General features: G+C 57.8%; 1 protein-coding gene across 1 annotated transcript in view; it reads right to left on the bottom strand.

Annotated features, from left to right (window-relative positions):
• Positions 1 to 3,374: 3,374 nt before the first annotated feature.
• Positions 3,375 to 11,215, bottom strand: part of PFKL (phosphofructokinase, liver type) — a 39,592-nt gene continuing 31,751 nt past the window's right edge. Inside the window, exons 18-22 of the mRNA XM_067538731.1 lie at positions 10,333 to 10,394; positions 8,786 to 8,897; positions 8,270 to 8,369; positions 7,269 to 7,374; positions 3,375 to 6,785 (exon numbers count right to left, since the gene is read on the bottom strand). Of these exons, the coding sequence (XP_067394832.1) occupies positions 6,638 to 6,785; positions 7,269 to 7,374; positions 8,270 to 8,369; positions 8,786 to 8,897; positions 10,333 to 10,394 (528 nt within the window). The 3' untranslated portion in view covers positions 3,375 to 6,637. The remainder of the gene's footprint in view (positions 6,786 to 7,268; positions 7,375 to 8,269; positions 8,370 to 8,785; positions 8,898 to 10,332; positions 10,395 to 11,215) is intronic.

The raw sequence follows: 11,215 nt of genomic DNA, 5'->3' as shown, positions 1-11,215 counted from the left end.
TGGCTGTTTGAACTCTGAAGGGCCAGAGATTAAACTGAAGCCAGAGATCCCCAGAGGCTGCCTGGAAAGACTTGGAACTGACAGATCACTACAACTCTGTTACTCTGATTTAAACAGTAACATAACTAATTGGTGCAGGTTTACTTGCTTTCACCTGTAAATAACTCATATTCCTTTTTCCTAGTTAATAAACCATTCGATAGTTTGTTACAGGATTGGCTACAGGTGTTTGCTTTAGTGTAGACTGTAAGGTACTAATTTATCTGGGGTAAGTGACTGGTCTGTGGGGAGTGGAAGCAACCTGAATGGGGTGTGATTTTTGGTGTGAGTGACTATTTATGACTAAGTCCAGTTTGCCAGCGTGGCAAGCTGGACCGGAGAGCCCAAGAGGACTGTCTGTGACTCCACAGTGAGACTGTTACAGTGATCCAGGAATTCACATTTGGTATGGCTTGGTGAAATCTAGTGAGAGAACACACTACCAGCTTGGGGTGGCTGCCTTGTTTCTGACACTCCGCCCCAAGGTCGGCACTCACGATCATGAGCCAGGCCAGTCAGTGTGACAGGGCTGAGCATTGCAACCACCAATTTTTGATGCCTTGCAAATCTTGGGGATCTAGAAAGCCTGAGTGAGGCACTATAGACAGATGCCATCCTATGGCACTCCTTCTTGGCTGAGCATGGTCTTATGGACACCCTGCCTCAGTTTCCCTCTGAGCCCCCAGAAATAACTTACAGCAAAATGTCTTCACAATAACAGCCCCCTGCTTTTGGGCTCTAGTTCATTAAGCACCTGGCTCCCAGAAGAGCCTCTTTTGCCCCCCTTAAATTCAGGATTTCACAGTCCTCCTTTTAGGCACAATGGCTGTAAGTTCTGGTGTCCCAGCCTGTCACTCACCCCTCAAAGCCAGGGTCTCTCAGCTTTCCTTCCTGGGCCCATGTGCTGGTGGTGTTTTTATCCTAGCTTTGAAGCCTCTTTTTGAGTCATTCACCTGAACACACCCTTGATCCTCCCCAGGTGGCTCTAATAACTCCAAGCCCCTGTGTGCACTGGATGGGAGAGCAGAAGCCCATACAAGGCACCTGGTCTTGGTCCTTAAAGGTACAGTGGCCTGCCATCCCTCTCCTGGACACTGACTGCTCATCTGGACCATCTGCCTCTCTCCCAGTGTCTGCAGCCGTTCTTCCAGACCCCTTGAACTGGGCTCTCACCCTGACCCCTGCTATGGCCACCCAGGCTCTACAACGCATGGGGAGCGATGGGCATCTAGGAATGGGATACACAGAGCTAGCATGCTAGGTGGGAAGCTGCCTGAGCCAGCCAAAGGGAGGTGCCGTCAAGAGTGTAAGAAGACCTCTAGGGCCAGATGGTTAGGGCACTCCCCTAGGAGACAGCAGACCCAGCGTCCAGTCCCCTTCTCCAGCAATTGATTATTTATTCTCCTCCTCTTCCTCTGGCTGGATTTGGAAGAGGGACCAATCTGGCAGGCATGCGCTAAGCAGCCAAGCGGGAGTTGTGCGGCTCACAGCCGCCGGTTGGGATTTGGGCGCCCAAGTCCTTCCATGGGACTGGGCCAAAATCTTCTCTGAGACTCCCTCCAGCAAACTCAGCTCACCGTCTGTCTCCCCACACCCCCCCTTGGAGCGGCACGCAGAGCTGCAGGGCCTGCCCTAGATTCCGGATGAAGCAACTCCTCTTCTTTGTGCTTGTGCGCTGAGATCTGACGTAGGAACAAAATCTCTGGGAAACATTTATTTGAGGTGTTCCCACACAGACCACCCAATACTGTCCAGGTTTCTGGGCCAGTTCCATTTTTCCAGCCATATGATACGTGTTACCTGCTCTGTAGTAGGACGCGGAGCCCTTGAGTAGGAAAGAGGGGCTTATCATCTCCTATGAATGTATTTTGACAATTTGCAAAATACACACAGGTATAAGGGTCAAACAAGGCTGGAGATGAGTGAGCTGAGAGGATGAGGGTGAGGGATGACACATTCTTTGGTAGGTGGCCCTGAATCATTCCCAGACTCCTTGGCATTTCAGGCTGTAGCACTGTCGTAACAGTGAAAGCCAGTGTTCAGGTGTTAGCGGACCACCACTGAAACACTTGTAACCTTAATGCCTCAGCGCTCAAAACACATCCCAAAGACAGGATCATTAGCCTCCGAGACTGCCTGGTCCCAGTGCAGGGCCCTGGGAGTCAGGATGGGGTCTCTATTCTCTTCCAGTGACCTGCTCTAGGACCTGGGAAGAGTCACTTCTCTGGACCTCAGTTTCCCCATGTGTGAAATGGGGATGGTTCCAGCTCCTGCCAAAGCCCCCAGCCAATTCACTTGTGTATCAGTGTAGATACATGCTTATAAAATTAAAAACCGCTTTAATCTGCTGCTTAAGCTTCATGAAAACCAAGGGGTGTGACATGCATTGTTTTCACTTCTCTGTGTCCTGTTACGATATATATGCAACATTTCCCTTGTATGTACGCCACTAACTAAATAACCCGTCAAAGGCAAAAGCAGCCTTGAGCAATGCAAACGAAGAACGTTAGCAGGAAAGTGCTAACTCACGGGCGTTTGAAGGCGAGTGGTCATCGTGGGTGATGATCAGAGATCAAGGTCTCTACAGGTGCTCCTCTCTTTCCACCAATCAATCAAAGAACAAGCCCATGAGGATGGTGACCCTGTCAGCTTGCGTTCTGTGACACGAATCCGTACATATGGCCTCGGGGAAAGGTCCTTCATCACTGAACTGTTCTTACAGGAATGGGTACCACCTGCTAAGCGGAGATCCCCCAAGAAAATCTGCACCCTTGAAAAGGCTGTTGGGAAACCAGCCATTTATTATAGCTCTGCCACCATTTGGAATTACAAACTGCATCTCGCCTGTGCATATATTCTTACCTGCTTTAATGTCTCAGTAACTTTGATTTCCTTTTCTTAGCTAATACACCTTTAGTTAGTTAACTACAGAATTGGCTACTAGTGCCGTCTTTGGGGTGAAATCTAGGGTGCAACTTGACCTGGGTGAGTGACCGTCTCTTGAGACAGGGAGTAACCTGGACTATTTGTGATTTTTGCTACAATTTATCATGCAGTCTAGCTTGTCTAGGAGTCTAAGGCAGTGGTTAGCAACCTGTGGGGCGAGCTCCCCTAAGGGGGGCATGGGGGAACATTCAGGGGGCATGGCAGGGCCCAGACCAGCCCCCATGTGGGGTGGGAAGGGAGCGCCAACCAGCTCCACTCCTGCCCCCAGCTCCTAACCACGACCCTGGCTTCAGTGCTGGCTCCCAGCCCAGCTCTGCTTCTAGCCCCAGCTCCTCCCCCGGCCCCAGTTCTGCCTCCAGCTCCGCCGGTCTGCCGAGCCAACTGCAGTAATGGTGGGGGCACGGACCGATTCCATTACTGGTGCGGGCGGGTGTGGGAGGAAAAGCTTAGTCCCCTTCAAGCAGTGGGGCCCATCTGTGACTCCCTGGGGAGTCTGGCACAGCGAGCCAGAGTTGGAGGCATTTGCTGTCTCACCTGTAGACACGCTGATGCAGGAGCTTGTGTTCGGGTTTGGCTGACTCAGCCCTTTGTCCTTCTGAGGTTGCCAAGTCTCTGCAAGCAGGCAGCTCCCGCTGGGGTGCCCGCTCTGAAGGAGGGGCCTTGAAAGGCCTGGGGCCTGGCCCCTGTCCCTGTGATCCTGGCTGTAAGGGATCTACCAGGGTCTTTGGGCAACACTCCCCAGGTCCCTGCTGCTGGGCAGGGTCCAGGCGTCCCGCTTGCCTGGCTCTCTGTCCTGGTACAGAGCAGAGATGGGGCACCATGTGGGGACCCCGTTGGGTGAAAGGGCATCAGGCGTGGGGGCAGGCCTACAAATAGCCTTTGCAATGGCCTACAGGGCTTCGCGTTGAGCCCATTGCTGCCAGAGCTGAGCGCCCCTGTGGAAAACCCACCGGCCCCAGGAACCGAGGGCAAAGGGCAGCCAACTCTGGCTGGTCTCGCTCCTTATTTGGGGGAGGAGGCTGGCTTTGCGAATGTCACTCCCTTTCCTAGAGAAGGCAAGAGAAGTCCGGGAAGTGACTTGGAGAGGGTCAAGCAGGTCAGTGCTGGGAAGAGGACCCAGGTCAGTCCTCTGCACTACCTCCTAGGCCACACTGCTTCCTTCCTGTAGACTATTTCTGACCCCTCCGGGCTCCTAGCAGCTCGCAGCTCATGGAACAGGCTTCCAGCATCCAGCCCACCAAGCCTTGCTCATACCTGTTGACAGGTAACTGATGGTGGAACCCTGGCTCCCAGCCAGTGCAAGGGGCAGTGTGAACCCAGGGGAAGGGGCCCTAGGGGAAGGACCTGCCCCATTCAAACCAGTAGCACTTTTCCCATTGACTTGGATGGGAGGAGGATCCAGCCATTACACACTCCGCCACCCTCCAGGTCCCAGAAACACTCCCACGCTAGCCTTAGCTCCTGCAGCTTCCTCTGCCCTCCTTGAGGCTTTATATCATTGCAGGAGGGTGGGAGCCCTGGGGCGATTCCCCCTGTGTCCCCCCGGGGCCCGTGCGGGCTTGCTCCATACGGTCTGGGTTCCCAGGACCTTCTCCGGCCTCACCGCAGCCGTTCCCTGTGACGCGCTGCCCCTCGGGAGCTCACTGTACGTCCGAACGCCAGCTGCGCCACCTAAGCTTGTCACTGCAGCCTGGTTCTCCTCAGGCCAGCACTGGTGCCACTCTCGCTAACCACGCTCCCTCCTGGACAGTTAAGCCAGCCCCCATTTGTAGGCCTGCCCCAACGCCCTGAGTTGATGCCAGCTCCAACGAAAGCTCCTTTCCTTGCTGGCATATTTCACTTCGCAATCGCCTCAGGCCTGAACTCTGGCCCACAGCCCTGGCCTCCCACTGGCATTCCTGGCAGCTTGGCCTTGGCCCTCCTAGGACATGTGAGGGCAACACCCCGCCCTGGGCTCTGCTCACCCCCCGCCGGCTTCCCTTGGCAGATCTCATATCTGTGCTCCTGTCACTGGAGCCCCCATGCATGGCCCCTGGGGTCCTGCCCTTTACTCTCGGACAGCTGCATAGCGTTCGGAGCAGACGCCTTGCGGGAGCAGAGGTCCCAGGCGAGGTGCAGAGAGGCCATCCAGCCAAACCGCACATCTCGCCTGGGATTTCCTGCCGCATCTCTGCCCTGCTTCCTAGCAAGCCAGAGACCCTGCAGTGAGCCACTTCGGTGGGGTTTCAGCATCTGGGAGGACAGACAGACAAGAACACCACAGCCTGGGGGGAGTGAACCAGTGCCAGCAAGGGAGAGGGGTTTGTTTTCCAAACTAGCCCGCCCTTCCCTACGAACTTCAGTCCTTCTCGTCTGCCCCTTTCAACGCCACGACTCCATCAACACGGATTGCTGGGAGCTGCGCCGTCACTTGTCCAAACTTCCCCTCTCTCCCCCGCGGGTGCCAGGCCATGCAGACAGGGGCACAATCACCACGTGGCAGAAACACAGGTTCGGGTTCAGCGGGGTTTATCTCTAGGAGAGACATACAGTGCCACAGACAGCATGAGACAGGGAGCGCACAGAGAACACTGGGACACAGCGCGGCCAGCAAAGGTTGGCTCCAGGCACAAGCTTTGCCAGCGGTGACTAGCCCACTGCAGCCAAGCCATTTGGCTCATATGAAACAGCTGCTAGAGCCTGGAAGGGAGCTAAGAGCCAGGGTACGCCACCTCCGAAATGGGAGAGAAACAGGAGCCAAGCACTCATGCAAAATTGTCTCCTGGGGGCTCGCCGCACACCACAAAGCTGGCCCGGGTTGCCAGGAAGAAATGTATTTTGGCAAGTGTCCCAGCAGACGAGGGCCAGCGGGCAACATGACATGTCTGCCAGCTTGGGAAGAGCAGGGGGAGATTTTGGGTACCTCCACGAGGTCGAGAGCAAGCCATGGGGAAGCGCCAGTGGGGATCCAGCCCTCAGCCCTGCTTCCTGCCAGGGCTGCCTTCCAGTTCATTGAGAGCGACCGTGTCCGCTGCACCTTTGGCCACGAGTGGACCATGGAATAATTCATTAGATGCCCAATCCGTTAAACAAAATCAGAGCGTGAGAGAAAGGATCAGCCCTGTGCAGATGGGATGTGAGAGCCCTCCTCCCCGACACCAGCCGCCAGGGCCGACCACTTCAACAGAACGAGCCCACCGGGAGATCCTTACAGGGGCCTGGTTTGGGCCCGGATCCTGATGGGGAGTTAGGCAGCGACAGCCCGCTGAAATCAGTGGGAGTTAGGCACCTCAGTACCTTGGAGGATCCCAGTCCTCAGAGCTCTCGGAGAATCAGGCCCCTGTAAGGCGGTTCATTTAGCCAAGCGCCAGAACCACTGAACCACAGGTTCACACCAGTGGGTGTGCTGCAGCCGGAGCTACCCTGCTGGGAGAGGCAGGTCACAGACCCACGCTGCAGGCTGGGTGGGAGAAAAGAGTGTCAGCAAATCCCAGAGGATGGCTGGAATTCCCAGATGGCAGGAAACCCTGGCGGTCACTGCCAGGGCAGGCCGGAAGCCCCCACTCCTTGCACACGGGGTGGGGGGTCTGGTGTTCGGTTAACACTGTACTGAGAGGCAAGAGAGAGACGGGGGGAGGGGCACTACAGTGTCCTGGCAGCCGGGCGGGGGACTCTAGAACCCCTTTTCGATGCTGAGGGTGCGCCGGGTGACGTGCTCCATTTTGCCGGCGATGTACTCGGTCAGGCTGATCTGGTAGTTGGCCAGCATCTTCAGCATCAGGCGCAGGTTGAGCCACCACTGGTCCAGCGGCAGCCTGTGTCTGCCGGGGAGAGCGGGACAGAGATTAGCCCCGCACCTAGGCTGGCAACGAAGGATCTAGCCCAGAGACTCGTGCTCCTGGCTGACGAATGGCCCCCTCCGCCCCCCTCCAGCATTTCCAGCCCGTGAGAGACACCTTCCCAGGCTTCGCGAAGAAGGGAACTGGCCACTTCTTGGAAAGCGAGGCTAGGCTTCGAAATGAACAGGGAGGAGCCTGGCGGGTGAAAAGCAGGTTCCTGGGGATGTCAGAGGGCTGAGAATAAACCGAGTTCTGCTCTTATTGATGGCGTCGCCCTGCCGGCACTGTCCAAGAGGCTGGGAGCGCTGCGTCTGAACCGCCAGGCACCGCCCACCCCAGCCCGGCTCCCTGCCGCCAGCATGGGAGAGGCGCATCGCTGGTGGCTGGGCTGGCAGAGGCCCCAGCTCCCGTGCAGCAGGTGCAGGGGGAGAAGGGAGCTCTCCTGGCTCCCAGCCCGGAACTTACTCGAAGTCGGTGACTTTCTTGAGCTCCAACACGGGGCTGAAGGCCACCGTCTTCTTCCTCAGCCCGATCACGCAGGCTGAGTCTGCGGAGTTGGCGAAGACGCGCCCTGCGGGACCACAGACAGGGTGTTATCAGCAGCACAGACGCAGCCACGCGGGGTCCCCCACCTCCCTGCGGAGCATTACTTAACCAGCAACAAAGCCCAGACTCAGCAAGGGGCTTCCAGAGCCTAGGGACGAGCCCAGGGACAAGCCAAGGGGCTAGTAACAGACCACTCAAGGCTACGCTGGGGAGCAGGCAGCCAGCGAAATCACGCACCCTGGCCCGGATGTGGGCAGGAAGTGGAGTCACAGGCTCCATGCCCGTGGCTGTGCCACCCCCTGCCCCAGATACCAGCCAGCAGCAGGATGCAGAGATGCTTCTAACTGACAGCGCAAAAAGCACTGGCCGACCCCTAGAGCAAAGCGCCTCATTTAGCTCTCAGCATGCTTCCAGTCAGCATGGGGCGCTCTCCCCTTCTACTGCCCCACCAGCCATAGCTCCCCAGCTTGGATAGGGGGGCAGGAACGCAGCCTTTGCTCCATAGTCCGCTGGCCGGCAGTGGGCTCGTGTAGCAATTGTTACTGGCTGGCTGCAGCGCACAGATCTGTGTGCTGGCCCGTGGGCCCAGCCCGGGTCCTGGTGAATGGATGGTCACCTCCACAATCCATCCCCTGGCTGGCAAACTCAGCAGAGGCCAGGGCTGACTGAGCGGTGGAGCCTCTGCTCCCCCGTCACCTCCAGAGGTTGTTTCTGCAGATCCCCATGGGTGGCAGGGCCCGTGGAGCCAGATTACCAGCCATGGACGCTCGCTGGGGGGGGGAGGGGGAGAAGCCTGCCTGATGGACACCAGGGGCTTGGCGTCAACGCCTCCGTTCTCGGAGCCCAGGGCAATGTTCCGTCTTTGCCCACATTCCCCGTGCCAGATGACAGCTCCCCTCACCCCAGAACGCTAAACGTACCCTTGCGATAAGCCTGCTGCAGCTTCTCCGACATCCACAGCACAGCCTTCACCCCCAGTTTGGTGCCATAGTTACGGTCAAAGGGGGTCGGTGCGCCTCCCTGGAAACGGAGACAGGTGGCCCATTAAACCAGGAACAAAGGGAGCTTGTTGCACAGGGGTTTGGGAGGGGGGAGGGGCGCAGAAGGTGGGGGTGGCCATCCACTCATCACTATGGAACAGAGGCAGCAGGTGCCCTGGAAATGGCCACCCACCTCTGGACCATACCCGGCGCTTACAGCCCATGCAGGTGCGGCACGCCATGTGCTGGGCTTTCCCAGGGGTGCGGCCTGTAGAGCGACGCCAAGACCGGCCATGCACAGCTAGCCTAGGCCTCCGCACGGCCATGAGTGCAGGGAGATGGTGAAAGCAAAGGGGCGGAGGGGCTTGAGAGGCTGGTGGCTTGTTGCCTCTCTCCTGCTCTAAACAGTAGCCTGTCTCTGGCCCTGGCCACCTGCCTCGGATTCACCTGCCCTACCTGCTGGAGGTGCCCCAGGACATTGATCCGGCAGTCGAAGAGCCCTCTGCCCTCGGATGAGTACAGGTTGTAGAGGAACTCGGTGGTGTAGTGCTCGTGGCACTTCTCGTTGCTTGGGGGAAGGAAAGGAGAGCGCATTAGCCGGGCTCCCTCCCACAATTCAGCAGGTCCTGGTGGGGGGGGGCGTGTCTGGGGCGGGGGAGCCCACCCACGGCTTGTGACAATCATCTATGATCCCAAATCCCAGCATGACCCAGTCACTGCCACCCCTGGATGGGCCCTGAGAGCTTCCACAGAGGTACCAAACCCTGACAGGTCAACAGATGCCACAGGAGACTCCCTCTGCCCTGTATGCCAAGACCTGGTGTGGGGCTGAAGCCCTAGATATCAAAGATGGAGGAGGCTGATTAGATCGCCCCCCTCGTCCTACTGGGGCAGGATTGCCCTGGCAGTGTGGTCGCCAGCTCCTTGCGCAGCCTTGCTTCCAACATCTCTAAAGCTGGGCCTGTCACCTCTCCCCTTGGGGAACCAATTCCTAGCGGAAGAAATCGTCCTGCCAGGGAGCTTTCCCTCACAGAGCCTACATCTAATTCATCCCCTTCTTCTCAGACAGCCCCCTGGGCGCCACTCTAAGGAACTTCTCCTTGGGCTTCCAACCACCAGGCACCGTAGCTGGTGACAGTCAGTGCTCAGCCATGCAACGGCTCACGGCAGCTCTCCGGGGTCTCAGCCAGGCCAGGAGAGACAGTGACCACACCGACTGCCACGCGATGCCACACCGCACGGCAGAGCCACGCCTCACTGGCTGATCCCTGGCACGTCCAAGTCTCACCCCTTGCCCCTGCAGTCCCATTTTCTCTCCCCCCGGTTCACATGCTTCCTCTTCGGCTTGTGCTTTCCTAAGCCGAGCCCCAGTTTGTCACTGTACTTCCTGCCCAAGTTTCTAACCGTCGTAACCCTAACTCCAACCATAGTCTTGTTCTGGTTGAAGCTGAGCTACAAGGACTGGGAATCATCAGTCTGAAGGCCCAGGATCAGAGCTCCTTGTTGGCCCTCAAACAGCTAAAACCAGCCCATCCCCCCCGACGGGCGCTTGGGATGTCAACTCTCTGCAGTTCAACCTGAGCCGTGTCAAGAACATTCTCCCACATTGCTCAGCCCGATGGCTTCCCTTGGGAGCGTCATCCTCCTCGACTCCTGTGGGCGCATGTAGCCCTTCGAAGTGCAACAGCAGGGCTGCGTCCTGCGGCTGGCGCACTCAAGAACCCTCTACGTTGTAAACGTGCAGCCCACGGGGTGCTTTCCTCAGCAGGAAAAGGGTTAAAACTGCTCACCCTCCTACCCCCTCCCGCCCGCAGCAGAATTTAAGCAGGTCCAGCACCCAGGGAGGTGGGGAAGGCCCTGCCCAGCAATGCTGGCTCTCCAGCCTGGCGGTAAGAGGGTGCACAGGGGGCTGGATGGCACCCCACGTGGGCTGGAGTGCGGCGTGGGGGCTTAGCCCAGAGAGCTGCATTGCCCCTGAGAGAAGAGCCCCCGGGCTGACTCACCGCAGCACCAGGCCTCTCTGAATGTCCGTCTTCATTTTCTCAGTCAAGTGCTCAACGTTGGCCTGTGAGACAGACATGGGGCGTGCTAGTACAGCACCCTGCACCATCCCAGCCAGGGCCTTCCCCTCCCCTCCATCCAAACCAGCCCCACTCCACCGGGTGGGTGGGAACAACCTGCTCGGCACAAACCAACCCCCCTCTCCAGAAACACCCGCCTCCAATCGGCATCGTCTCCTCCTGCTCCCGGCAGGGTCCAAACAGCGGCTGCACCATGTGCTCAGCCAGGGAGAGGAAGCTGATCAGACGGGGGCATTTCCACAGGTCTGCACTAGAGCACCCACATGAGCATCCCCCACTGGCACCTGGGGATCACCCAGGGGGATGGTCGTTACCAGGGATTATTCTCTTCCCTTCCTTCTCCATCCTCCTGGGCCAGCTTTATTGCTAGGGCCTTTGGGGAATCATTTCCTCTGCCTCCCTGACAGCCTGCTTCTCAAATGCCCATGAGACCCACCACCTGCTGCGTAACAGGGACCAAGCAGCCTACGCTTGTAGCAGCCGGTGACACGATCCTCACGATGGGAGGTTACCATGACAGCCTCTGCCACTGGGCCTTCATGACGCCAGCATTCAGATTCAGATCTGACGAGGCAATGAAAGGCAGCCAATGGCTGTCCTCTGCCATCTCAGGGTCCTGCGGTCTGCAATGCCTATCAGAGGCTCCCAATCCCATGTCCAGCACTCTGCCCTTTTCTCCCTGCTCACATCTACCTCTGGCTTCCTCACCGAATTCCCACTGGCAAACCCGCACGCTTACATCGCCTCGGCCCAGCTAGTGAGGAGAGGCTCCCTCCCTCCCTCTCTCTATCCCATTTGCTCTCTC

This window comes from Emydura macquarii, unplaced genomic scaffold, assembly GCF_026122565.2.
Source record: "Emydura macquarii macquarii isolate MOO-44397 ecotype Brisbane River unplaced genomic scaffold, CSIRO-AGI_Emac_v2 contig_499, whole genome shotgun sequence".
NCBI lineage: Eukaryota > Metazoa > Chordata > Testudines > Chelidae > Emydura > Emydura macquarii.
Note: the sequence above shows the minus strand (reverse complement) of the source record. Positions and strands in the feature narration are given on the sequence as shown.